General features: G+C 35.0%; 4 protein-coding genes across 7 annotated transcripts; 2 read left to right on the top strand and 2 right to left on the bottom strand.

The window, feature by feature from the left end:
• Positions 1-356: 356 nt before the first annotated feature.
• Positions 357-2448, bottom strand: LOC100818294 (polyadenylate-binding protein RBP47B'). Of its 2 annotated transcripts, none has more exons than XM_014768046.3 (6): positions 2140-2448; positions 1892-2022; positions 1634-1733; positions 947-1105; positions 753-847; positions 357-654 (listed from the first exon to the last, which is right to left on the bottom strand). In XM_014768046.3, the coding sequence occupies exons 1-6, from the start codon at positions 2446-2448 to the stop codon at positions 561-563; spliced, it is 888 nt and encodes a 295-aa protein (XP_014623532.1). In that variant the 3' UTR covers positions 357-560. The 2 variants fall into 2 exon arrangements, with proteins under 2 accessions (XP_014623532.1, XP_014623533.1); XM_014768047.3 differs by having other exon boundaries at positions 1634-1730.
• On the top strand, positions 2434-8026 carry LOC100817230 (1-acyl-sn-glycerol-3-phosphate acyltransferase 3). 2 transcript variants are annotated; one of them, XM_006597195.4, is made up of 11 exons: positions 2434-2721; positions 4582-4704; positions 4864-4903; positions 5090-5163; positions 5378-5437; positions 5892-5969; positions 6057-6215; positions 6431-6556; positions 7067-7159; positions 7349-7435; positions 7627-8026. In XM_006597195.4, exons 1-11 carry the CDS (start codon positions 2434-2436, stop codon positions 7849-7851), a joined length of 1353 nt encoding a protein of 450 aa, XP_006597258.1. In that variant the 3' UTR covers positions 7852-8026. The 2 variants fall into 2 exon arrangements, with proteins under 2 accessions (XP_006597258.1, XP_003547001.1); XM_003546953.5 differs by lacking the exon at positions 2434-2721 and adding an exon at positions 3727-4055 and having other exon boundaries at positions 7627-8019.
• A 2062-nt stretch (positions 8027-10088) lies between these two features.
• On the top strand, positions 10089-21474 carry LOC100816689 (xanthine dehydrogenase 1). Of its 2 annotated transcripts, XM_041009834.1 has the most exons (15): positions 10089-10203; positions 10279-10495; positions 10808-10907; positions 11035-11143; positions 11338-12825; positions 13066-13308; positions 13814-14128; positions 15205-15444; positions 17036-17320; positions 17438-17659; positions 18205-18366; positions 18909-19043; positions 19506-19742; positions 20326-20499; positions 21072-21474. In XM_041009834.1, the coding sequence occupies exons 2-15, from the start codon at positions 10399-10401 to the stop codon at positions 21312-21314; spliced, it is 4050 nt and encodes a 1349-aa protein (XP_040865768.1). In that variant the 5' UTR covers positions 10089-10203; positions 10279-10398; the 3' UTR covers positions 21315-21474. The 2 variants fall into 2 exon arrangements, with proteins under 2 accessions (XP_040865768.1, XP_040865769.1); XM_041009835.1 differs by lacking the exon at positions 10089-10203 and having other exon boundaries at positions 10476-10495; positions 11079-11143.
• Positions 21475-23273: 1799 nt separating this feature from the next.
• Positions 23274-24682, bottom strand: LOC100816169 (extensin-2). The gene is given in 3 exon segments (XM_041010090.1): positions 23274-23662; positions 23665-23842; positions 23900-24682. Coding segments are annotated over 3 exon segments (1092 nt in total). The 5' UTR covers positions 24425-24682.
• Positions 24683-24956: the final 274 nt, after the last annotated feature.

Here is a 24956-nt window from a genome sequence, read left to right as displayed (position 1 = left end):
ATGATGGAGATGGGGATTAATAAAGGAATTCTACAAGAAGCAGTTCGAGATCAAGGGCAAGATTCCAAGGAGTTAATGGGAGGAGGTTGGGAGAAAGAATGAAAAAAATGCCAGAAATTGCCTTTGGCAAAGATGAATGATGGTAAAAGGAGTTACTGGAAGGAGGTTAAGAGAATCTAGTGTAGTGCGATAATAAGATTAATTTAACAGTTAGAATTATGGTCTACCAAGAACCACCTATTACGGTGGTTGATCTCACCTTCATCCCCAAAATGACCTAAAAACAAAAAAAGAAGTTGAAGTTTCTCTGCTTCATAAACATGTCAATGGTCAAAATGCACGGATAATGGGATTGATTTGATCGAATACTACTTGAGTCTACCTGAGTACCTGTATTCTAGGTTTCATTCTTTACACCAGCAAAGTTGGGTTTAAGAAAAAATGTACTGGGATCAACTCAAGTATGTATTAACAATAATTTAAATCTATGCAGACTAAATTTATGGCTACAGAATATTGTCATATAATGCACATAATTGACCAGGCAGTACAATTAGATATTAAGCTTGCTGTAAGGATGTCGAACAGGTTTTTTGCCAGGGCAACCGCCCTAAAATGGCACTTCCATGTACTGAGAGGTATGCAGCATTTAACCTGGCAAAGCAAACAAGGATTGGTCAGAAACACATAAGAAGCCAATATGCTCATGTAAAGGTATTTGTGTCCCAACTTTTACAAGGGGAAAAAATTACTTATCAACATCAGGCATTGCCAAGGGATCATACAATTCCTCCCTTTGTTCCATGGTAGGCACAGACATACCCGATAGGTCTTGAGCACCTTCAACCTAAAAATAAACAATCCATGTGCATGAGTAGCCCAATAAAATTATTCTCTGCACAGAAACCAATACAGTATCTAACTGAATTTAACATCAATAGCTTACCTGTTGGGGGTATTGTGCATAGCCAGCATATGCACCATATGCATAAAATGAGGGATCATGAGCAGCCCCATAAGCATAGGCTTCATAACCCTGTCCATACCCATAATAGGCACTCCATTGATTTGGATCCATCTGTGGTCCCCAGCCACCAGGTAAGTCCTAGAACAATTTAGGGCCAAGATTGTCAGCGCAAATACATTACTCCTTACACGAGCTACTTGTTAAGCTAATCAGAGATATTAAATTCATTCATATATAAACTTGAATATTAGTAACTAGTATTTTGGTATGTGCACCTAAAATTTATTTTTATACAACTAAAATTTACAAGATACTAGTAAATGTTTATTTTTATACAACTAAAATATATAATATTTACATTTTTTTAAATATATATCATTTTTTATTTCATTATTTTATATTACCCCAATTTAAAAGTTCTGAATGTCCCTCATTTGGCATTAACACATCACCACACATCATCTTCACAATCTCACAATTGTTCGGGGGAATCTATAACCATGTACGGGTGCCATATCACCTGCCATATGACCAACCTAGAAATTTAGGAAGACTAATGAAATAATACCACATTGCAAGAGTTCCTGAAATTGAAATGCATGCATGATGTATCACAAGTGCACCTGATCACAGCATGAAAAGAACCATTTTTATAAGCAAAATCACCTGTCTAGCTGTTAGAGTCCTACCCCATGAAATCCGGACCACTTGTTGACCTATCATCTTTTCCTGCATCTTCTGAATGGCTTCTTCAGCAGATGCTCTGCTGACACAATACAATGAATAAATAAAAATAATTTAATCTAGAATTCTTGATGCATAACAAAATTACGCACAGCCACATGAAAAACATGCCAAAATCTTATATTATCCTTTTACTTTCAAAATATCTCGCATAAAAGATTGGGGAAAAAAGAGGAAGACCTGGTCCCAAATTGAACAAAACCACATCCCTTGCCAGACTGAACTTTGACAGAGACAATTTCCCCAAATTGCAGAAAGTTTTGCTTCAGCTCCTCCTCTGACACATTAAGATCCAAATTACCGACAAAAATCTGCAATAAAAAGCAAGTATTAAGAGTAGCATAGCACAAGCAATGAAAATCACACACACACACACACAAAAAAAAACATAGGTTAGGTCCATCTTCTATATAATATAACAAACTTACGGCAGTATTATTGACATCATACTCCGGTGGTTGAACTTGAACAACCGGCGCAGTGTAGGCCGGAACCGGATACACCGGTTTCGGCACAGGCGCGGCGGGTGCAGCATAAGCACTGGTGGTCTTCTTGGGCGTAGCGGCACTAATTCGCATGGGCCTGGTGGAGCAATAAACGCCGTTCATTTCAGTCATGGCCCGGTTCCGTTCATTCTCATCAGAAAACTTAACGAAACCGTAACCCTTGGAGCGGCCGGTGTTGGGGTCGCTGACGACTTTGGCGCCGCGAACGGAAGGGTAATGGGCGCGAAACATTTCCTGGAGAAGATAATCGGTTATGTCGGGGGCGAGATCGCCGACGAAGATGGAGTGTTCCAGGGCGGCATCGGGCCTGCGCTCGCCGATGCCGAAGGAGGCCCAATTGAGCCTGAAGGTCTGGTCGGTGGCGTTGTAGGTCTGGAGAACCCTTTCCGCTGTGGCGTGGGAGACGAACTCGACGAAGCCGTAGCCCTCGGGCTGGCCCGTGAGCTCGTTGCGGATGATTTTGATGGAGACCACCTCGCCGGCGGGGGCGAAGCAGTGGCTCAGGTAGGCCTCGTCCACCGCTTAGGTATTTGGATTCAATTTCATCACTCGCACTCTTTTCATTTGATTATACTATAGCTTGCATATACCCACTAACATTAACATACTTGCAAGTTCCCATCACTAATGCTCAATCAATATTCAATATGATAAATTAATAATTTAATATTAAATTCATCATCAAAAGATATAATTTATTAACCCTTGGATTTTTTTAAATGTTCTTATAAATTTAATTTATCTTATTCTTTTCACAGAGATTAAATTTATATTTTTTATTATTCAACTTAATTTTTCATTGTGTCATACTTTAAAGAGCGAATTTAATTATTTATCGGTATACTTTTCACATTACTATAATCGCATATCTTTATCTATGTGTAACAAGGTATTTCTATGTGGTAGTTATTCAGTTAATCTTTGGCATAGGTACATACGTTTATTTACTTAAAAAAGACTATCCCCGAATATAAAACTTCTTCGCAACCCATACCCATAAAAACGAAAAACTTATAATACGAGAGTCCTTAACTACTCATATAAACCTGTGTTAGCTGGCTATGAACAGATAAGATAACAAAATTGCAACGTATGTTTGAATTTTCATAAATATAAAATATAAAACATTTCTATATACCAAACTATAAAAAACTTGATTAGATACATATTGCATGGCCATTAATAACGACATTGAAATAAATTTAGCCCAATTTCAAAGAAATGATAAATAAGAACCACGGTTAATGACAAATGCATACGAACATTTTGCTGTCATGAATAATTTAAAAATAAAACATCCACAATCTTAAAATGTGATTTAAGAAGAATTCCAACTAATATTTATTTTTCACAACATAGAATACTTTAACATAAGTTATTCTATAAACATTTACTATAATGTGTTTTTGGTACTTATCTCTTAACCTTAGAATATACTGCTAGTTTATTCGTCCGCGTGTTTTTAAGCCGTTTGAATAATATATTCAGCATGACAAGCTCAAGAAGCGTTACTTAGCAATTCCACATGGTGCTTGATTATTTAATCATCATTTGCATTTGCAACGGTATTTATGGCTGCTTAACCGGTCCTTAATCCACACCCCAGCCTGACAGAGCCATTCATCGTTAACAAAGATCTAAACATCATCCCAAATTATTTCCTCTCTCTCTCTCACACACACACAAACACATTTATTTTCTTTCTCCTCTCATCTTAATCTCTGTACGTAACATAGCATTAGCAGATCAGAGAAACCATGGCGTTCCCAGCTACTATTGTTATTCTTCCTTTAGGCATTCTTTTCATCCTTTCTGGCTTAATTGTAAATATAATTCAGGTAAGATAAGATTCAATCTACGATCATTATTATATTCTTCCTCTTTTTTGTTTTTGGTTTAATGGCCGCTTTAATATTGATACTTATCTTGTTGGTATTTATTAATGCAATTAATTTGCATGCACATTGCTTTCCTTCCAATCCGTTAAAAGGAAAGTATAACAAAAATATATAAAGCAATTATGATACATTGATATAGGATGCAAATATGCAATGCAATTGTTTCTATTCCTTTGTTGTATACTTATTTTCCTCGTTTAAGGAATATTATTTTTCCCATTAAAATTGGAATTTGTCATAAAGCTATAATTACAATTGCCTACGAACACGCCAAGTCTGTTGTATTTCTAATTTTCTTTGTACATCTTGATCAACTCTGCTTTGTTATTGTGAATTAGAATCTTTAAAGGAAAGAAGCAGCAAGGATTGCTTGACCAGACCATAGAACTTAATTTACAAAATCACATTTCTTTTTTTATTTTGATCAGTTAATTGTTTCACCTAATGAATATATATGCATTTGTAGGCTGTCTTCTTTGTCCTTCTTCGGCCACTATCAAAGAACTGCTATAGCAGAATAAACAAATTGCTCACAGAATCACTATGGTTGGAGCTTATATGGCTCATTGATTGGTGGGCTGGCATCAAGGTGTCATGTTTGGTTATCTTAACTCCATCTACGTTTAACTTAATTTATCATTATGATACTTTATTTGTGTCTATCTTTTGGCATGTTAAGGATTTATGTAAAGCATATTAGTGTTGCATTATCCACACTGGTCTAACTAGTTGAATCTTCGGGTTGCAGATTGAGCTATACACAGATTCAGAAACTCTTCAATTAATGGGTAAGGTGATAGCTTATGTTCTTATAAATCATTGTTTTATTTATTTGTTTGTTTATTTGTTTCTTTATTTATTTTATCACCGACTTCTCATCATCACTATTATTTGCATTCTGTTGCTGGAAACAGTGTACTACTCAAAATAGTACAAGTCTCACTAATTTTATTTTTCATCTAAGAAAATTTTAGGTAAAGAAAATGCACTTGTAATCTGCAACCACAGGAGTGACATTGATTGGCTTATTGGATGGGTCTTAGCTCAGGTGCCTATTATATGTGAATTTGTTAAAATGCACAAGTATGTCATGTAGTCATGTTATGATAGCAGTAAATTACATCTTTGTTTTTGTGTGAGGACTTTGCTTCAAAGTACATTAGTTAAAGTAATTTCAGAATCATTTAGTTTGTTTTGTCTAGAAATGATTCTGACTATGCATAATACACTATTATTACGCACACATGATTTATTTGTGACAGCGCTCGGGTTGCCTTGGTAGCACAGTAGCCATTATGAAGAAAGAAGTCAAATTTCTTCCCGTGAGTTTCTATAAATCTCTCTTCTTTTGATCTTCTATAAATTACAAATTATATCAAGGCTTTTTCTTTTACATTTAACTGCTCCGTGCAGAAATTTCTCAATCCATTAACAATAAAGTTGAAATGGGACTTCCCTTGAAAATAAATAAGTGACTATGATTTGGGAATAAAGCAGAAAATCTTGTAAGTTCTTGCATAAAGATAAGATCGACAATTCTATTTAGTAATCCAATCCAAAGTACTTTTCATTTTTCAATCTTGCACAAATCGTGACCATGTAGCTGAAGTAACTTGTACTTCAGAACCCTTTAGTGTTTGAAGCACCAGAAATCATAAACAGCATTATAAATTCCCAAGGGCTTACCCTGTTGATAATTTGGTGCTAGTTAACTACGGTGATAGAAAAATGATCTTATCTAACCCAACCATAAATAATTATAGAGCATCTATGCAGGTGCTAGGTTGGTCAATGTGGTTTGCTGAATATATATTTCTAGAAAGAGACTGGGCAAAAGATGAAACATCACTGAAGGTATATCTAAATAATTTCTCCTGATTTACACATTCAATTTTCCTCACTAGCATTTTATTTATACATATCTTGACTTTTGTGTGGCAGTCAGGTTTTAGGCATCTAGAGCACATGCCATTCCCTTTCTGGTTGGCCCTTTTTGTTGAAGGAACTCGTTTCACGCAGACAAAGCTTTTACAAGCTCAAGAGTTTGCTGCTTCAAAAGGGCTGCCTATACCTAGAAATGTTTTGATTCCTCGTACTAAGGTGACCGAAGTTGATTATTAGTATATTAGGACTTAGGAGAGTATAATTTGATGTAGTATACTGGATTTTTTGTATCCACTATGTTTCTTCTTGAAGAAAATCCAAAAAGGCTAAATAATTGATGCTAACATTGACACCATAAGTTTCTAATTTACACATTTTGATTGTTTTTTAGCTGATAGCTTGATACCTTTTAGTTGACAATCTTTCTCCAGGGTTTTGTCACAGCAGTACAAAGCCTTCGGCCATTCGTTCCAGCCATTTATGATTGCACATATGCAGTTCCAAAGAGTGAGGCTTCACCTACTTTGGTGAGAATATTTAAAGGCATTTCTTGCCCGGTAAGCCAATTGAAAACCTTGACAAAAGCTAAATTAGACAAAGTACACAACGTCATTTTCGTACTCATTCAAAATAAACTGTTTTATTGGACCTCTGTCTTTTATCTGATACAAATACAATTATTGTTATTTGTCTGCCACTATCTCAGGATTATTTTATTCATTCAAACTCTTGAATACATTGTACTCATGAAAAGAAAAAAATGTTGAAAATAGTAGTCCTATCCAACTTGATACAGTTGCCTCCTGAATAGGATGTTGGTGACCTCGTACAAAAAAAAAAGACTTATTTTGTTGGTTTTTCGGTTGAGTTCTTTTATTGATATGAAATCATACATTATTGGTTTGATACTATTTGTTAGACTTCATTTTCGTCATTTCAATAGTTTATTTCTAGAATTAGTTCGTAGTATTGTGAAGATCATTGATGAGTTTTCCTTGTTTAACAGAAGAAACAGTTAACTACTATAGTTCCTACAACTTTATATATCTTCCTCCGGTTTTATACAGGTGAAGGTTCAAATTAAGCGTCACAAAATGGAGGAACTTCCAGAAACAGACGATGGCATTGGACAATGGTGCAAAGACGCGTTTGTTGCCAAGGTATCACAAGTTTTTTAAATTGAGTTTTTCTTTTGTGGTTCTCATAGTTGTGTTTATATAATGGTCACAGTAGACATACAACATCCTTTTCCACAAATTAAATCAGATGCATGCATAGTTGCATACATTCTTAAAAAAATTCTATACTATGATTACTGTGCAAACGATGTCTGTTTTCCAAACTACCAGGATGCTTTGCTCGAGAAATATAGTACTACGGAGATATTCAGTGAACAAGATCTTCAACAAATCCGTCGGCATAAAACATCTATTTTGGTAAGATGTAGGCAAAACAAGAAAGCATATATATACATGTGTGCGGAAAAACTATTACATGATTCAGATTAATCTTTACATGATAAATTAAAAAATTTGACTCGCATAAAGATTGATCAGGACCATGAATAGATAAAATATCTAATAATTTATCTCATGTGTGTTGCCTGATCATTTTGGTGTTTGTGCAGGTTGTGGTTTGTTGGTTGTGTCTGCTTGGATTCCTTGTTTATGAATTCTTCCAGTGGACCTCACTCCTCTCCTCCTGGGAAGGCATCTTATTTACGGTGCTTTTCCTGCTCCTGGTCACAGTTATTATGGAAATCTTCATTCATTCGTCTCAATCAGAGCGTTCTAAACCCCCCATGGTTTTACCAACACAAGACCCCATGAAGCAGAAGCTTCTTCAGACATGAGCTAGGAATAGATTCAGCGCATGAATGTTGTTGTTCATCACATTTTTCTATCTCACACCTGTATATTATAGTAATTTTTTATCCTCTGTTTCGAAAATACAGGATTTCATTTGGTAAGTAAAATAATGTCACATTATTACCCCCATTCATATACTTTTCTTTTGAGGCCGGTCCATATACTTCTTCTTATGTCTTAGTCTATGTCTTTCTTTTTTAAGAAACGTAGGGGTGGGTTTGGGAGAAATTTTTAGTTTTTCAAGAATTTAAGTTAGAAATATTTGTTTAATAAAATGTTACATCTTTTATATATTATTAAATACTTTTTTTTAGATAAGTTATTATTAAATATACTTGACTACTTAATATAATCACGTAGCATTTTTTAATAAAAAGTTACATTTTTTGTTTTTTAATAATAATTATTTATAAGACCTCAAAAAATATTAATCATTTATAATAAAATTTAATTATTGATATTTCTTTCTTTCAGTACACACATTAAGAGAGAGATTTTTACGTGAATTTGATCAAATACTTTTAGCCAAGTAATTATCTAAATTTGAGTTGGATCAACTAATTAAAATGTGATGACTAAAACAAATAAAAATTTCAGTGAAAATAAAAAGGCATCACTCTTATCTTAAAGGGGTAGAACTCGACCAGTTACTGTAGTGATTAGGTACATGTGTTTATATGTTAGGGGGATAATTCCGTGTTTGATCCCTATTGTAAGTGAAATTTCTTCGGACTAGTGATAATTACCGTCCAGCAAACGAGATTAATTTTCGATTTGGTGAACTGAAAATACTTGTGGCAGAAAAAAATTATTTTAATCAAAATTAGGTTCATATTAGTCATTTTAAATCACACTAAATCCATTAAAAATTTAAAATTCACATGAGACTTGTTTAATGGTCCTTTTTCCAAATTTCCAATGCGTTGTCTTGTTTGAGAGAAATACAGGGAAGTGAAACCACATTGAACAAAGGAGGTCATGCACTGCCGTGAGAAAGTAAACTACCCATTATTTTTACGCCAATTATTATGTTAACATAGGTCTCCAGTGGTTTTCTGTTTCCAATTTTAATATTATTAAAAACTAAATTCGTTTTTAATTTTGAGTGTTGAGTTTTAATTTTGAAATGTTAGAAGCGGTTGTAAGTAAGAAATAAATAAAATAAGTTTATCGTTCTTTCATTACGAAATTATGCAATATAAAAAATAATTAAACATAATAAAAATAATTAAAAAGTATACAATTTTTTTTCTTAAAACTAAAGAAAATAATAGCACAAATATAACACTAATAATAATATGTTGGGTTATATAACGCTATTAAACAAAAAATTACACGTGTAAAACATAAAAGTGGATAGAAACTCGTCTAATTCTTTAAGTTCTACTTCAATATTTTCTTTTGCATATTGTCTAAATAAAGGATCATCTTGTATTTCCATTTTAATAAAATTATGTAAAACACAACATGCAAGCCGTATATATTTTTGTCTTTTCAAAGACATATGACAATATTAATTTTATAATAAGAAAATGTACTTTTAAAATCGCGAAGCATTTTTCAATTACATTGAATAATGAAGAATGCATATAATTAGATAACTCCTATAGACTTTTGAGTGTTTGTTGGCCTCTATAATCACACGGGTGATAATGTTCTCCCCGACATGGTGAAAGAAAGTCATTGGTGTATCCAAAATTCACTAAATAATACTTACCTTCACGGGAATGGGAAAATGATTTTCTGGATTCTGAATCTTTCTAAAAAGACTCTTGAGTCATTCATCATACCCTCCCAACCAACTATGATAAATATAAACTTTATGTCAAATGAACAACAATACAACATATTGATAGTTGGTTCAAGTTTTCTTTCTATTTTTTAAAGCAAGGTTGCCAATAAGAATGAGAAATAAAAGTGACTTGACCATCATCCTTGTAAAACAAAAGGTTAAATTAAAATTTTATTCTCTCTTTAATATGTAATTTTGTTTTGTTTTTACAATTTTAGTCTATATTCTAAAAAAATCTGTAATTTTTGTCAAATACCAAATTTCACATATGTTTTTATTTATTTTATTGTAGTTTAATTGAATCCTAGACTAAACTTATTCACATAAAGTATCATATGAAATAATGCAAATAATTAAAATATAAACAAAATAATGGATTTAAAAAAAGAGAGAATAAAATAGCAGAAAAAGGACAAAAAATGCAATTCGAAAGAAAAAAAAAAAACTGGGCTGCGAAGTAATTACAAGTTACAACAGATTTTGCTGGCGTGGATGGATGGGGACGACTATTGATACCGCCTTTAGTTTCTGCACTTTGAATTTTGTGAGTGAAATGAAATGAAGTATATTTATCATCTGATGACGATACGTATCATTCATTAATTAATTTCTTCCGCAGGTGTCCTTTGCTCTGCTAACAAGAGCAGCGTTTTTGGTTTGAGGATTTATTATCTCCTACTTTATATAATAGTAGCAGAAGACAAAGAAAAAAGGTGTTCCGTTGAAGACGGGGGAAGATATGAAGGTGGCGAATGAGGCTATCTTATATGTTAACGGAGTTCGCAGGGTGTTACCTGATGGATTCGCTCATTTCACTCTTCTCGAGTATCTCAGAGGTATCCCTTTCTCTTTCCAATTCATGTTTAATACTATCTCACTTGGCAAGGCATGCATACCGTTGACTGGATTGACTTGCATGCTATTTTTTAGAATTTGTTGATTGATCGTTAGAAAATGAAAGTCAACTAACTTGGAACATGTGTTTTCCTTATTATTATTGTTGTTGTTTTTTGCAAAGTCAAAAGCGTTTCATGATTCAGTTATTTCATTGGTGTTCAATTTTGGCCAGTCCTTTTGGATTTTCTACATGGTGAAGCTAAACTAATTTATGGTTTTTTCCACCTTTTTTTTTTTTTTTTGTACAAAAGATATAGGTCTGACCGGGACAAAACTAGGATGTGGGGAAGGTGGTTGTGGAGCTTGCACAGTTATGGTTTCTCAATTTGATAGAAGATTGAAGAAATGCTCGTAAGTGTGTCGTTCACTCTTTCTCGTGCCTTGGTGATTTGATGCTCCTACATGTGAAGTGTGAAGCACTTCCTTCTTGTATCTTGACGTCAAATTTACCATTTTAGTTTTGAAAATGTTCTTTCAGACACTATGCTATCAATGCTTGCTTAGCACCTCTATATTCTGTAGAAGGGATGCACGTGATTACAGTGGAGGGATTGGGAAGCTGCAAGCGTGGACTACACCCTGTTCAGGTGACAGATGCTCAGACTATCATCTTTTATCATGCTTGTGTACTTGTTACATGCTATTGTTTTGAGAATCCATTACTTGTTTGCTTCCCATGGTGTAATGTGTTTATCTCCGGGCCTTGGCTATGAGCTTTCTTCTTATTTTAAATTTATATTTACCCATCAATACTGTGAATTTACCCTTGTAATCTCTTCAGGAATCCCTGGCTCGGGCTCATGGTTCACAATGTGGATTTTGTACTCCTGGTTTTGTTATGTCCATGTATGCATTATTACGGTCAAGTCAAACACCGCCTAGTGAAGAACAAATTGAAGAATGCCTTGCAGGAAATTTATGTAGGTGCACTGGTTACAGACCAATATTTGATGCATTCCGGGTCTTCGCAAAAACTAGCAATGACTTGTATACTGGTGTTTCTTCATTGAGCCTTGAAGAAGGCAAGTCTGTTTGCCCATCAACAGGAAAACCCTGTTCATGTAATTTAAACAATGTAAATGATAAATGTGTAGGTGGTGATAAGAGATATGAGTCTACTTCCTATGATGAAATAGATGGTACCAAATACACAGAAAGGGAACTTATTTTTCCTCCTGAACTGTTGTTAAGGACACCAACCTCATTAAATTTGACTGGATTTGGTGGGCTAATGTGGTTTCGGCCTTTAACACTTCAACACGCATTGGATTTAAAAGACAAATATTCTGATGCAAAGTTGCTAGTTGGTAATACTGAGGTAGGAATTGAGATGAGGCTAAAGAGAATGCCATATCGGGTTCTAATTTCTGTAATGCATGTGCCAGAACTAAATGCTTTGGATTCAAAGGATGATGGCTTAGAGATAGGTGCTGCAGTAAGACTATCTGATCTTATGAATTTTTTCAAAAAGGTTGTAACTGAGCGAGCTGCTCATGAAACTTTGTCTTGTAAGGCTTTTATTGAGCAACTGAAATGGTTTGCTGGAACACAGATAAGAAATGCTGCATCAGTTGGTGGGAATATATGTACTGCCAGTCCAATATCAGATTTGAATCCTCTATGGATGGCAGCTAGAGCAAAATTTCGAATTATTGATGCTAAAGGAAACATCAGGACAGTCCTGGCCGAAAATTTTTTCCTCCCGGGTTATCGTAAAGTGAATTTAGCAAGTGGTGAAATCTTGCTGTCAGTATTCCTGCCCTGGAATAGGACTTTTGAGTTTGTGAAAGAATTTAAACAGTCTCATAGAAGGGATGATGATATTGCAATTGTAAATGCAGGTATTCGTGTTCATCTTCAGGAACATAGTGAAAACTGGGTGGTTGCTGATGCATCAATTTTTTATGGTGGGGTGGCTCCATATTCACTTGCAGCAACAAAAACTAAGGAATTTCTCATAGGAAAGAATTGGGACCAAGATCTCTTGCAAAATGCATTGAAAGTCCTACAAAAGGATATATTACTCAAGGAAGATGCTCCTGGCGGAATGGTAGAGTTCCGGAAATCTTTGACTTTAAGTTTCTTTTTTAAATTTTTTCTGTGGGTGTCTCATCAAATGGGTAGCATCAAAGAGAGTATACCATCATCCCATCTATCTGCTGTGCACTCAGTCCACCGACCACCAATTACAGGATCTCAGGACTATGAAATAAGGAAACGTGGGACTTCTGTGGGTTCTCCAGAGGTTCATCTATCTGCAAGACTTCAGGTTTGTTGAACTTGTGTGGCAAAATCATATCCCAAGTTTGACAATTTTGTATTCTGCCCTAAATTATTTATAAAATGTTGTATCTAGATTTAGTTTCTTATATGCAAAAGCAATAAGCTTTGATATAATCTTCCTTTTCGTTTGGCTGCATTTTTTTCTAAATTGTAAATATATGGAATCCTTGTTTTTAGTTTGTCAAGCAAATTCTAATCATATTAATTGACTCTTTCTTACATTCAGGTTACAGGAGAAGCAGAATATACTGATGACACACCAATGCCTCCCAATGGTTTGCATGCTGCCTTTGTTTTGAGTAAAAAACCTCATGCTCGAATAAATAGAATTGATGATTCAGGGGCCATATCTTTGCCTGGATTTGTGAGCTTATTTCTGGCCAAAGATGTACCAGGTGATAATAAAATTGGAGCAGTTGTTGCTGATGAGGATCTCTTTGCTGTAGATTATGTCACTTGTGTGGGGCAGGTATCTAGCTTACTGAATAGTATCTCACTTGTGGTTTGTTTATTATATTTGCGTGCTTAAAGGGAAAGGAATTTTGACTTCAATCTTCACACTTCACTCTTTTCTCTTTGTTCTCATTGCTCGCACAGTCTTCTTTTCACACCTGACATAGTTATTTATAGGTCTATAAAGTCTGGATGCTGAACTGAGGTAGAGTCTGTAAATTAGTCTTCAATCTTCACTATTAGCTCATCATCTAATCATACAAATATACAATAAATTGAACTTCAAGATGTTGCTTAATATCATGATGAATTGCCTATTCACTGTGGCTTCCTATTCCCAATCACACTGGAACGCTGAATTAGCCTCCTAATGTTTTCCTTTCACCTTCTGTCTACTTTTGTCCAAATCTCAAAATTGAAGGATGATTTACAAGCATTGGTGATGAATTCTCTTGGAATATTTAGTCTTGTACTAGCCTTTTGTCATTATTAGTCAATGAGATATATATGTATGTTTCCAGGTTATAGGAGTAGTTGTAGCTGATACTCATGAAAATGCAAAGATTGCAGCAAGAAGAGTTCATGTTGAGTATGAAGAGCTCCCAGCCATCCTTTCAATACGGGATGCCGTCAATGCTAGAAGTTTTCACCCCAATACAGAAAAGTGTTTGAGCAAAGGTGATGTTGATCACTGTTTTCAATCAGGTCAGTGTGACCGAATAATTGAAGGGGAAGTTCAGATGGGAGGTCAGGAACACTTTTATCTGGAGCCACATAGCACTTTGATATGGACAGTGGATGGTGGAAATGAAGTTCATATGATATCATCTACTCAAGTAAGTTTTACAATTTTGTAGTGAATGCCTAAATTTTATAATATATGTATTTCTTGGAAACTGAAGTCTGAAATCTTTAACTTGTTTTATCGTATCTATTGCTTTATGGTAGGATTCAGCCATGTATGTCTGAACCATTTAAGTATTCATATACATTTAAATGTTGAGAGCTGCAGATCTATATAATGATGATAGCAGAGTCAAACAATGGGCAAATAGTAAAAAAGAGGGCATTCAAGAATACAACTTTGCATTTTGGAAACTTGGACTTTGGCATAATTAATCTTTCTTAACTATGGCATGTTGTTCTGTATACTCTACAACTCAAAATGGGATACAGAGAGGGAAGTATACTGAGATGTGAGTTGAATAATTGAATAAAACTATTAAAGGGTTTGATTTTATGTCAGCAGTTTCTATCTAAATCTCTTAGGACAAAAAAATGAAAATTTCCAGCAAAAAAGACCAACTTAAGAGCTGGTTCTCATATGGACATCTTGAAAACTTTATTTTATGATGGCTCCTTTCCTTCCATATTGACAGGGTGGAAACATTTGCTACACTGTTTTTCTGTTACAAGATTATTGTGGGAGCTGTGTTGTTTTCTTCATTCTCACCTTCTCAGTCTTTTGTGTTACATATGCCTAGGCCTATGCAAGGAAATTTGATAAGAACCTTGGGAGAATCAGACCACAAAAGCTAGCTGTTGTGGTTGGAGAGCCCATGGCCTTATAAACCCCACATTAGATTCCAATGTGGGACTCAAGTCCCATACCTTGTAATTGGATCCTAACAGATGTGTGTGTGCGAGTGTTAGTTTTTTTTTTTTTTTTGAAGAAGAAGCTAAATTTAATATTATTAGAGAACAAGCTAAACATAAGGCATGCTTAGGTTGAAAGAAATATTGAACAAGATGAAAAAGTAGTGGCTATAACAACCACTCCCCAAACCAGAATCTTAAAAAAAGTGAAACAAAGAACCCGTGTGTGTGAGTGTTAGTGTTTGGCTTGTATTGGCCTAAATTTATGGCTTGAAGGAAATAACTGCATTGTGAAAATAACATTGTGTTGTTGCAGGCTCCTCAGAAGCACCAGAAATATGTTTCTCATGTTCTTGGCCTTCCCATGTCAAAGGTAGTTTGCAAAACAAAACGAGTTGGTGGTGGATTTGGGGGGAAGGAGACAAGATCAGCCTTTATTGCTGCTGCTGCTTCAGTTCCATCTTATCTGTTAAATCGACCAGTGAAAATCACACTGGACCGAGATGTGGACATGATGATAACTGGGCAGCGGCATAGTTTTCTAGGGAAGTACAAGGTATGGCTACAGTTATTTACTTACCTTTAACTGGTGTTTTTCTTTATACATCAACATTTTATTGTAAAACTAAATACTGTGAAATTTTTGAATTCTTAAAATGGAAACAGGTGATACTCATGCACTCCCTTTGTGCCACAATATGACAGTGAGAATATCTTCTCTTCATGTATCTGAGTGATGTTTAGACTGTCTAACACCCTACGTTCTTTCTTTATTTTGATGTTCATTTGGCCCTTGTTTTGCTTCCTTACAACAACAATGACAAACCCCCCCCAAGCTTTATCCCCGGGGTGGAAGTCAGTTACATGGATCACTTAAATACCATTGATCTCTATAAAAACCAAAATTTCTGAAAGCTATTCAAACCAATATATTTTTAATGGTTTCACCTAATGTTTTTTTAGGTCTACATCTTCCCTTTTAAAATGAATTATCATACATTTGATCCTTCATTTTCAATTTAGCTTTTATTGGTCTTCTAATCACGTGACTAAACCACCTTAAAAGAGTTTCCATAGTTTTGTCCTCAAGTAATGCTACTCAAAATTTCTATCTGACACAGTGATTTAATCCTTTTCTTTTTTATTTGTCCACTTATCTGTCTCAGCATTCTTATCTCTGCCATAATTATTTTTTGCCCTTGTTTGTACTTAACTCCTTAACATTCACTGCCACAGAGCATCACTAGTCTTGTCTAGTGAGTATTTTTCCATTTCCCACCTAGCTTAAATCCTATATTCCTATGTGTAAATTTGCCATCAATATCCCCATCATTTTATAAACTATATTGATATATTGAAGATACCTAAACTGTTCAGCTCTTGATATGATGGATTCATCAATTGTCACCTCTAGAACAGAGATAACTTGGGTCTTTTGAAACTTGTATTACGTATACGAAGTCTTACTCCAATCTAAGCTGCAGATATGGTTTGATTCCAAAGCCCCTCCTCATGACTATAAGTTTAGATTTACACCTCTTGACTAATTAGCTAGGGACATAACATCCTACCAAAAAATAAAATAAAAAAGGAGTTAGTAGTTCTTGTCTCTTGGATGTGCCAGGTTTGTATGAATAACTTGAAAGATCAGAATGATGAACTAAATTCTGGATTTTTTTTTCTGGAATTAAAGTCTAGGAAAGCTGAATAGTCTTAGTGGCTTATCGTTATCCTAGGGAGTTACATTTTCTATTTACTTCTATTAAATGTACTTGATCTGAATTATTATAAACAAGAGATGCTGTTGAGTGCATATGATTTTGTACACTCTATTGTTCTTGTCAATTGTTTTAAGTTGAGTAACAACATTGTTCTTATAATTTGGGCTTAGGGGGCCTAACTCAACCCTATAAAAACAGTTTGTAAGGCCGGATTGCTCAAGCTTTATAAGCTTTATTTGAGTCATATCTCTAGTCGATGTGTGACTACGCGCCATCCTTGATTATGCAATTAAGGCAGCCCCAAAGAGGCTACAATTAAGGCAGGATAGGGGTGACCGCAATTAAGGCGGCTTTCCCACAATTATTTTCATCATTTTTTCACATCATCACATGGTTGAGTGATTAATGCGATATTATTTGATTCAGGTTGGATTTACAAATGAAGGGAGGGTGCTTGCGCTGGATCTTGAAATTTATAACAATGCTGGAAACTCACTGGATCTATCGCTTGCTATCCTTGAACGTGCTATGTTTCATTCAGACAATGTGTATGAAATACCAAATATGAGGGTAATGGGGAGAGCTTGCTTTACTAATTTCCCTAGCCACACTGCTTTCCGTGGATTTGGTGGTCCTCAAGGCTTGCTCATTGCTGAAAACTGGATTCAAAGGATTGCTGTGGAACTCAAGATGAGTCCAGAAAAGATAAGGGCAAGTAACAAAGTTTTGGGTTTTCTCTCTCTTTTGAGTTGTACTCATGAAATTTTACTGTTATCCCCTTGATGTTGGACATTCTAGTCAATCTTCCTAAACCAAGTTTCTTTCTAGGAAATTAATTTTCAAGGAGAAGGATCCGTTCTGCATTATGGCCAGATAGTTCAGTACAGCACACTAGCCCCACTGTGGAATGAACTTAAGTTATCCTGTGACTTTGCGAAGGCACGTGAAGAAGTTGACCAATTCAATAGTCACAACCGCTGGAGGAAGCGTGGCATTGCTATGATTCCTAATAAGTTTGGTATATCCTTTACAACAAAGCTTATGAACCAGGTAAAATCTGAATTCTATCATTCTATTTTAATTTTAAAAATGAAGAAAAAAGTGATTTCAACTGAAGTTTAAGGAAATAAGAAGCTTGTCAAGTTTTGTGTTTTCTCTCTCTTTTGAGTTGTATGCTATTCTGCTGTTTGCATTTCTCACCTCTTGAACTCTTTTGCTTCATATATTTTTTTAATGCTCACTGTATTATTGTTTCTTGTGCAAATGCACGGGATATTGTATCTAGTATGGTCATAACTCATAAACCACTTCAAATTTGAAAGCATAAGATATGGTTGCTGAATACAGCATGTTAAGGGTAAGGGCTATTTATAATAGATTAAGTATATATTACAAAGCCCAGTCCAAAATTCAAATCCTTTGGTGCTTAATTCAATAAGAACTACATTAGTCAGTTGGTAATTGTGCTCTAAATTTTTGTGGTGCTTTCATTCAGAATTTTCTTTTGCTTTATATTCCTATTTTGTTAGTTGTGAAATGATTGCATTATTAGATAGTAATAATTGTGTACTTTCATATTTTCTCAATAACTATAGGCAGGTGCTCTGGTTCAAGTCTATACGGATGGAACTGTTTTAGTTACCCATGGGGGTGTAGAAATGGGGCAAGGTTTGCATACCAAAGTTGCCCAAATTGCTGCTTCAGCTTTCAACATCCCTCTTAGTTCTGTCTTCATATCAGATACTAGTACCGACAAGGTATTTAGTTACACTTTTTATGGATTTATGTTGTTTTTCTTCTTGGAAATTATTCTCAGCTATATACCATACCAACTTACCAAGTAAATAAGTAATTTATTACTTTCTTTGTCTCCTTCCCTTACCACTTTTTTTTTGAGTTTTTGATGGACTTATTACAAAATAAAATCAGCAGTCAAATTCAAGATTTAGAACTCCAAACTTCAGTTGGTAATTTTAGAAAGTTGCACAGGTTGGCAAAATATAATGAGGAGAAAAAGCAACATAATCGTAATGTTTTTTTATATAGAACTTTCATCAAATCTTCAAAATAATTTTGAAGAACAACAGCCTAAAGCTTGCATGCAATCATAAGAAAGAGACTGGGTCTTTGGAACCCCACTGTTTATATTTTTCTTTTTTACAGTAATATCCTTCTTTACCATCTGGTTCATTTGGATTATCCTTTTCTATTTTCCTCCCATGTACCCTTTCTTGAATATGGGGACTATTGTTTTTTATTCTAAATTGCTGTGATATCCTCATGGTTGCTGCAAAATTAGGTTCCTAATGCTTCAGCAACAGCAGCTTCTGCAAGTTCTGATATGTATGGAGCAGCGGTTTTGGATGCATGTGAGCAAATAATGGCACGCATGGAACCTATTGCTTCACAGCATAACTTCAACTCATTTGCTGAGGTACTCTTGTATTTTTAGCTTTTGCTTTGCAGTCTAGGAAGTTGTCTACTCGGAATAAATGACTATATAAGCAAATTTGTTCATTGTATTTCATGGACGCTGTATTTTTATATAAATTTTATACAAATGCTGAGGAGTTGGGAGGTGAGAAGAAATTAAGAAAATATTGAGGCTCTTTAGAATTTCTGAAAAATACAGAACAAAAACATTTTATTAGATCTTACATATTTTCATATAGGTATCTTGGGTTTCAACATAAATAAAAATAGAAGTGATTACATTAGTTTGAGGATTGTATAAGAAATTGCATCTACTATATACTACAAATCCTGCTGAAGTGTATAGGACCTATAGACTATGCCAACAAGTTTTCTCATTACAAGTAACCTTTATCTGCTGTTACAAGGTGTCTTGTGGTTGAAAACTATTGAACATGTTCTGTTATGCTTTTATTATTTTCAGCTAGTTGGTGCATGCTATGCAGAACGAATAGACCTTTCTGCCCATGGATTTTATATTACTCCTGATATTGGTTTTGATTGGACGACGGGTAAAGGAAAACCTTTCAGATATTTCACTTATGGGGCTGCATTTGCTGAGGTTGAAATTGACACCCTGACTGGAGATTTTCACACCAGAGTGGCAAACGTATTTTTGGATCTAGGTTATTCTCTGAATCCAGCAATAGATGTTGGACAGGTACTTTTTTTTTCTTTAATTGTTTATTATTCATTTTTAGTTATTAATTTCAGAATATACAAGGAAGTTTATCAAGGATGGAGAAACACTACACAGAGGATACAAATTCCTCTAAACGGAAGTCAGAAAATTTGATAGAAAAGAAATTAAGTCAGTTTCCTTATATTTTGTATTGGTGAATGAAATTTGGCTTTCATAAATAAGTTGAATATTTGTAAGCATTTTTTTTTTATCAAAACGCTTGTGTTGAGTTTTTGGTTGATCAGAGAGATTAGAAAATATTGTTTGATTGTGATGAATAACTTATGTTAATGTAAAACGGTTTCCCTTTGTGAGGATTGTGAAAATTGTTGAAGACTGTTTGTCGGGAAGTCTTCATTGCAGGATAGTTCTGGTTTCTTCGTACTAAGACCTTTTGAGGGAAATGATGAAAGTTGTCTTGTTTGTGTATGTAGAAGATTAAACACACTAAAACTCCTTTGAATTACAACTTCCTAATTTTTCCTCTCTATTCTTGAAAATATTTTTTGCTGCATTTTTGCATGATAAATTCATATTTTGTTCTTGCTATTTATTTTCACAGATCGAGGGAGCTTTTATGCAAGGTTTGGGTTGGGTAGCTTTAGAAGAACTTAAATGGGGAGATGAAGCACATAAATGGATCCCGTCTGGGTGCCTTTACACATGTGGACCTGGAGCTTATAAAATTCCTTCTGTAAATGATGTTCCCTTCAAATTCAATGTCTCACTCCTGAAGGTATGTTCCTGAACCCTGAACAATTATTTTTTTGTTCTTTTCTTGTGGTAAGTGGACGATGCACATGAAAATGATTCCATTATGCTACATGGCCCAGTGGCCTAGTAGAGTCATGAGTGCAATCGCAGACGTAAGAGTATTGGGTGTTCACATTTTCTTTTTGTTATTTATCAGAACACACTGCTACCTGTTTATCTTTAGCTTGTTCGTGTTAATTTCCAAAAATTGCTTTCACATTTCCTTGAAGGCTTGACCTCATTCTCACATCCGCACCACTCTGAGATGGTCACAAGATTAATTTGTCGGTTAATAACTTCTTGTCTGTTGGCTATTCCCCTACACATGTATCACATATTAATTCGAATGATGATATTGGGACACTCTTTAATTATAAACACCTTATTATATCATATCACTTATCATACCTGTATTTTTTTTCTTCTATTTCTTTATCTCACTATGTATCAAATAGCATATAAGATATCCAAATATCATTTTTCTCTTGATTCACAAAATCGAAGATATCTACATGATAACTTACCCTGTTTATTGTTGTGTGCACTAATTGGTAGGGCCATCCAAATGTTAAGGCCATCCATTCATCTAAAGCTGTTGGTGAGCCTCCATTTTTCCTAGCATCCGCTGTGTTATTTGCCATCAAGGATGCTATCATAGCTGCAAGAGCTGAAATGGGGCGTAATGAGTGGTTTCCACTTGACAGTCCAGCAACTCCTGAGAGAATTCGAATGGCTTGTTTAGATGAATTAACATCGTCATTTGTTAACTCAGATTTCCATCCCAAACTTAGTGTTTGATACTCTGTTTATTCACGTTAATTTTCTATGCTCACGATGAATAAGTTGCATGTCCAAAAACCTAGAGAATCTCCAATTTAACTCTCACCTACTGATACAAATATGATGTAGCAATTGACAAAAAAAGCAATGGCAACGTACGGGCTCCATGCCATCTCTATCTTGTCTGTATTGTTTTTAGGTTTAGTTATCCTTTTGATTCCTATAGTTGCAAAAAAATTTGCTTTTAGTTCCTATGGTTTAAGACCTTCATTTTGGTCCCTCTAGTTATAATATTTTAACCTTTTGGTCCTCCTTGTTGATCTTTTAACTCAACATGATGCAATTTAATTTTCATAACATGGAGTCTTTCTATAACAAATACACCTATACACGAGTATATCTCACCTGCCATGCTCAGTAAAATTAAATTGAAAATGTTAAATTATAATTAGTGATTACTTTAGAATGAATATTTTATTATATGTAATATAAAAATTTATAATGTTATAAACAAAATTTGTGATTTGTACTTTTACAAAATTTATTGATATTTTTTTCATCTTATAAAGATACAATTTATCGAATTAATTAGCAGAATTTGTACTTATAAAAAAGTTATTAAACTCTTATTTTTATCCAATTCTGAATTATTTTCACAATCATCATAAAAAAATCAAGTTATTTTGAATTACTAAACTCATAGGTTATTTTTCCACATTATAACTGTTCTATAAACAAATTATTGATAATTTTTATTCATCTTTTAATCAAATTCCGAATTAATTAAAATATGATAAACTAAGACAAAAAAAAGTTATTGCGAGCATGCTAAACTTAATTTATGTTTGTATCCTTTCAGGTATACACATAATTTATGTTGCATTGCACCAACAATTGTTTCGAAGAATTGCTTCTCTGAGTGCCAGCTAAAGGCTCAGCCGCTAAACTTGACTGTGGTAGTTGTAGAAACACAATGTTTAACTATCTATCACGCTTCATCTTCAAATTAATTAATTGATTAATTGCCCTGTTGAATTGATTAGGGGCTTTAATTATCTTCAAAAACTCTCTTTCCAAATAGAGTTATAGAGAATAAAGAACGATATTTGAGGTAGACATCTTAGTGATATTCTTACTTTCCTTTGTTAAGAATAAAGGATGAGCTTCCACTTTAGCATGGTTCATCTGATTCAAACTTTTGCTCATTTTGTTCTCAAACATAATTACATCATTGACTATTGTCTAAGTAGTGTGTGTGTGTGTGTTGGTGTAATGAAAAGTGTGTGTGTTGGTGTAATGAAAAGTATGTCATAACTCATAAATAAGGACGAATTTCAGTTGAGTTATTTTCAGTAGCTAGAAAATTCCACAGTAATCTTCCTTTCGCTTTAGGTATCCATCATGTTGATCTTTATCAGTATTATTAATGCTTCCAAGATGCTGCGAAAGAGACATTTCAAAATTCATGAGCTCATATATTGACCCCAATGTCTCTTTATGAGTATCACCAATGCATTATTATTTAAACAAATATGGAAGTCGGGAAACAAGTTGTCCATTTTTTATTATTTTCTCTTTCAAAGAGCTAGTCATTCTCAAAGTTTCCACTTGTAAATTGAGAGGCTGAGAGTTAATATTATGTTGAACTGTTATACGACAAGATATTTGTATGAGGTCCTTTTATGATATCAAATATCAGTGAAAGTTTTATTTCGAAGGAGCATGGCACGAATTACATTAAGGTCATATCATGTAAACAAGGAAATGCTGAAATGGAAACTTAACAACAACAAATTACAATTTTATTATGATAGAATTTAAAACAAAACAAACTTTTGAATTGACACTTATTCATTACACTTATTCATCAACAAGACTCTTCAGTGTTGACCCTATATTATTGACGAAGTCTTGATATTAAGCTGCAATATTGTCTGGCATAAATTTATTGAAATAATATAAGTTGGTTTGGTTAGCTTAGTAGATTGTTGCAGGAGGAGTTGGAGGTGGAGACTTGTAAATATATGGAGGGGGTGTTGATGGGGATGTTAGTGGTGGGGACTTGTAGATATAAGGAGCGCGTGGTAATGGGGATGGTGATGGTGGGGACTTGTAGATATATGGAGGGGGTGGTGATGAGGATGGTGGTGTTGGGGACTTGTAGATATAAGGAGCGGGTGGTGATGGGGATGGTGATGATGGAGACTTGTAGATATATGGAGGGGGTGGTGATGCGGACTTGTAGATATAAGGAGCGGGTGGTGATAAGAATGGTGATGGTGGGGACTTGTAGATATAAGGAGCGGGTGGTGATGAGGATGGTGATGGTGGGGACTTGTAGATATATGGAGGGGGTGATGGTGGGACTTGTAGATATAAGGAGCGGGTGGTGATGGTGGAGACTTGTAGATATAAGGGGCGGGTGGTGATGGGGATGGTGATGGTGGGGACTTGTAGATATAAGGAGCGGGTGGTGATGGGGATGGTGATGGTGGAGACTTGTAGATATAAGGAGCGGGTGGTGATGGAGATGGTAGTGGATGAGACTTATAAGTATAAGGAGAGGGTGGTGATGGGAATTGTGATGGAGGAGACTTGTAAACATAAGGGGGGAGAGGTAATGGAGATGGTGGGGGAGAAGATTTGTTGTAATACGGAGGGGGCGGTGAGAGAGATGGAGGCGGAGGAGATTTATAGACATAAGGAGGTTGTGGTGAGGGGGATGGAGGTGGAGGAGACTTGTGAAGATTAGAAGGGGGTGGTGATGGAGATGGTGGTGGGGGAGACTTGTAGACACTAGGAGGTGGTGTTGAAGGTGATGTGAGTGGAGGAAACTTATAGATATAAGGAGGGGGAGGTGATGGAGATGGTGGTGGGAGAGACTTGTAGACACATGGAGGTGGTGGTGAAGGTGATGTAGGTGGGGGAAACTTATAGATATATGGAGGGGGTGGTGATGGGAACGGTGGGGGAGGTGGAAGGTGATGGCAGGGTGGGAGTTCTTCATTAAATGGTGGAGAGGCATAGTAAGGATTATCATGACCAGCGACAACACTGACAGCAATTAGGCAAAATGCCAACGTATAGATGACTTGAGGCCAATGCCTCGGCCCTGCTGAAGTTCCCATCTTCTGTCAGTGTGCTGCACCAGTCGTTGTTTGGATGACCTATGCTCTATGCTTGCTTTGCAAAGTATGCATCCTGACCCTTTATATAGTGTTGGCCTTCAGTTATGGCTTTTAATGTTTGTTTGTTTGTTAAATGCATCGACAGTCTGGATTAACTAAGTGGAATCTTGTTATGCTGAAATCTTGGCATGAGACTTTATAACTGCATATTTTGTTTGTTTGTTTGTTTTGTAACTATATATTTTGTTTGTTTTTATTTGTTTCAGTAGTTATGATTTCTATAATGTAGAAGCAAGTAAGTTTCAATTTTCTGTTTTGCTGCTATTATGATATTAGTTTCTGTTTTACTCTTTATTGTAAACAATCCGATTCAGAATGAATCATTCTATCTCCTCCACTTTGTAAGCAATAGTTAAATTGGATCAAATTTTGATAAGAAACGTTAAAGCCGCCAGCTATGATTATTTCCATTAGACTTTAGAGAACCGGTGATTATATGCGAGCACGTCAAAGCACCAAATGTCTAGACATT

The sequence above is a fragment of the Glycine max genome, chromosome 15, assembly GCF_000004515.6.
Source record: "Glycine max cultivar Williams 82 chromosome 15, Glycine_max_v4.0, whole genome shotgun sequence".
Lineage (NCBI taxonomy): Eukaryota > Viridiplantae > Streptophyta > Magnoliopsida > Fabales > Fabaceae > Glycine > Glycine max.
This window is presented reverse-complemented; position numbering and strand designations above follow the sequence as displayed.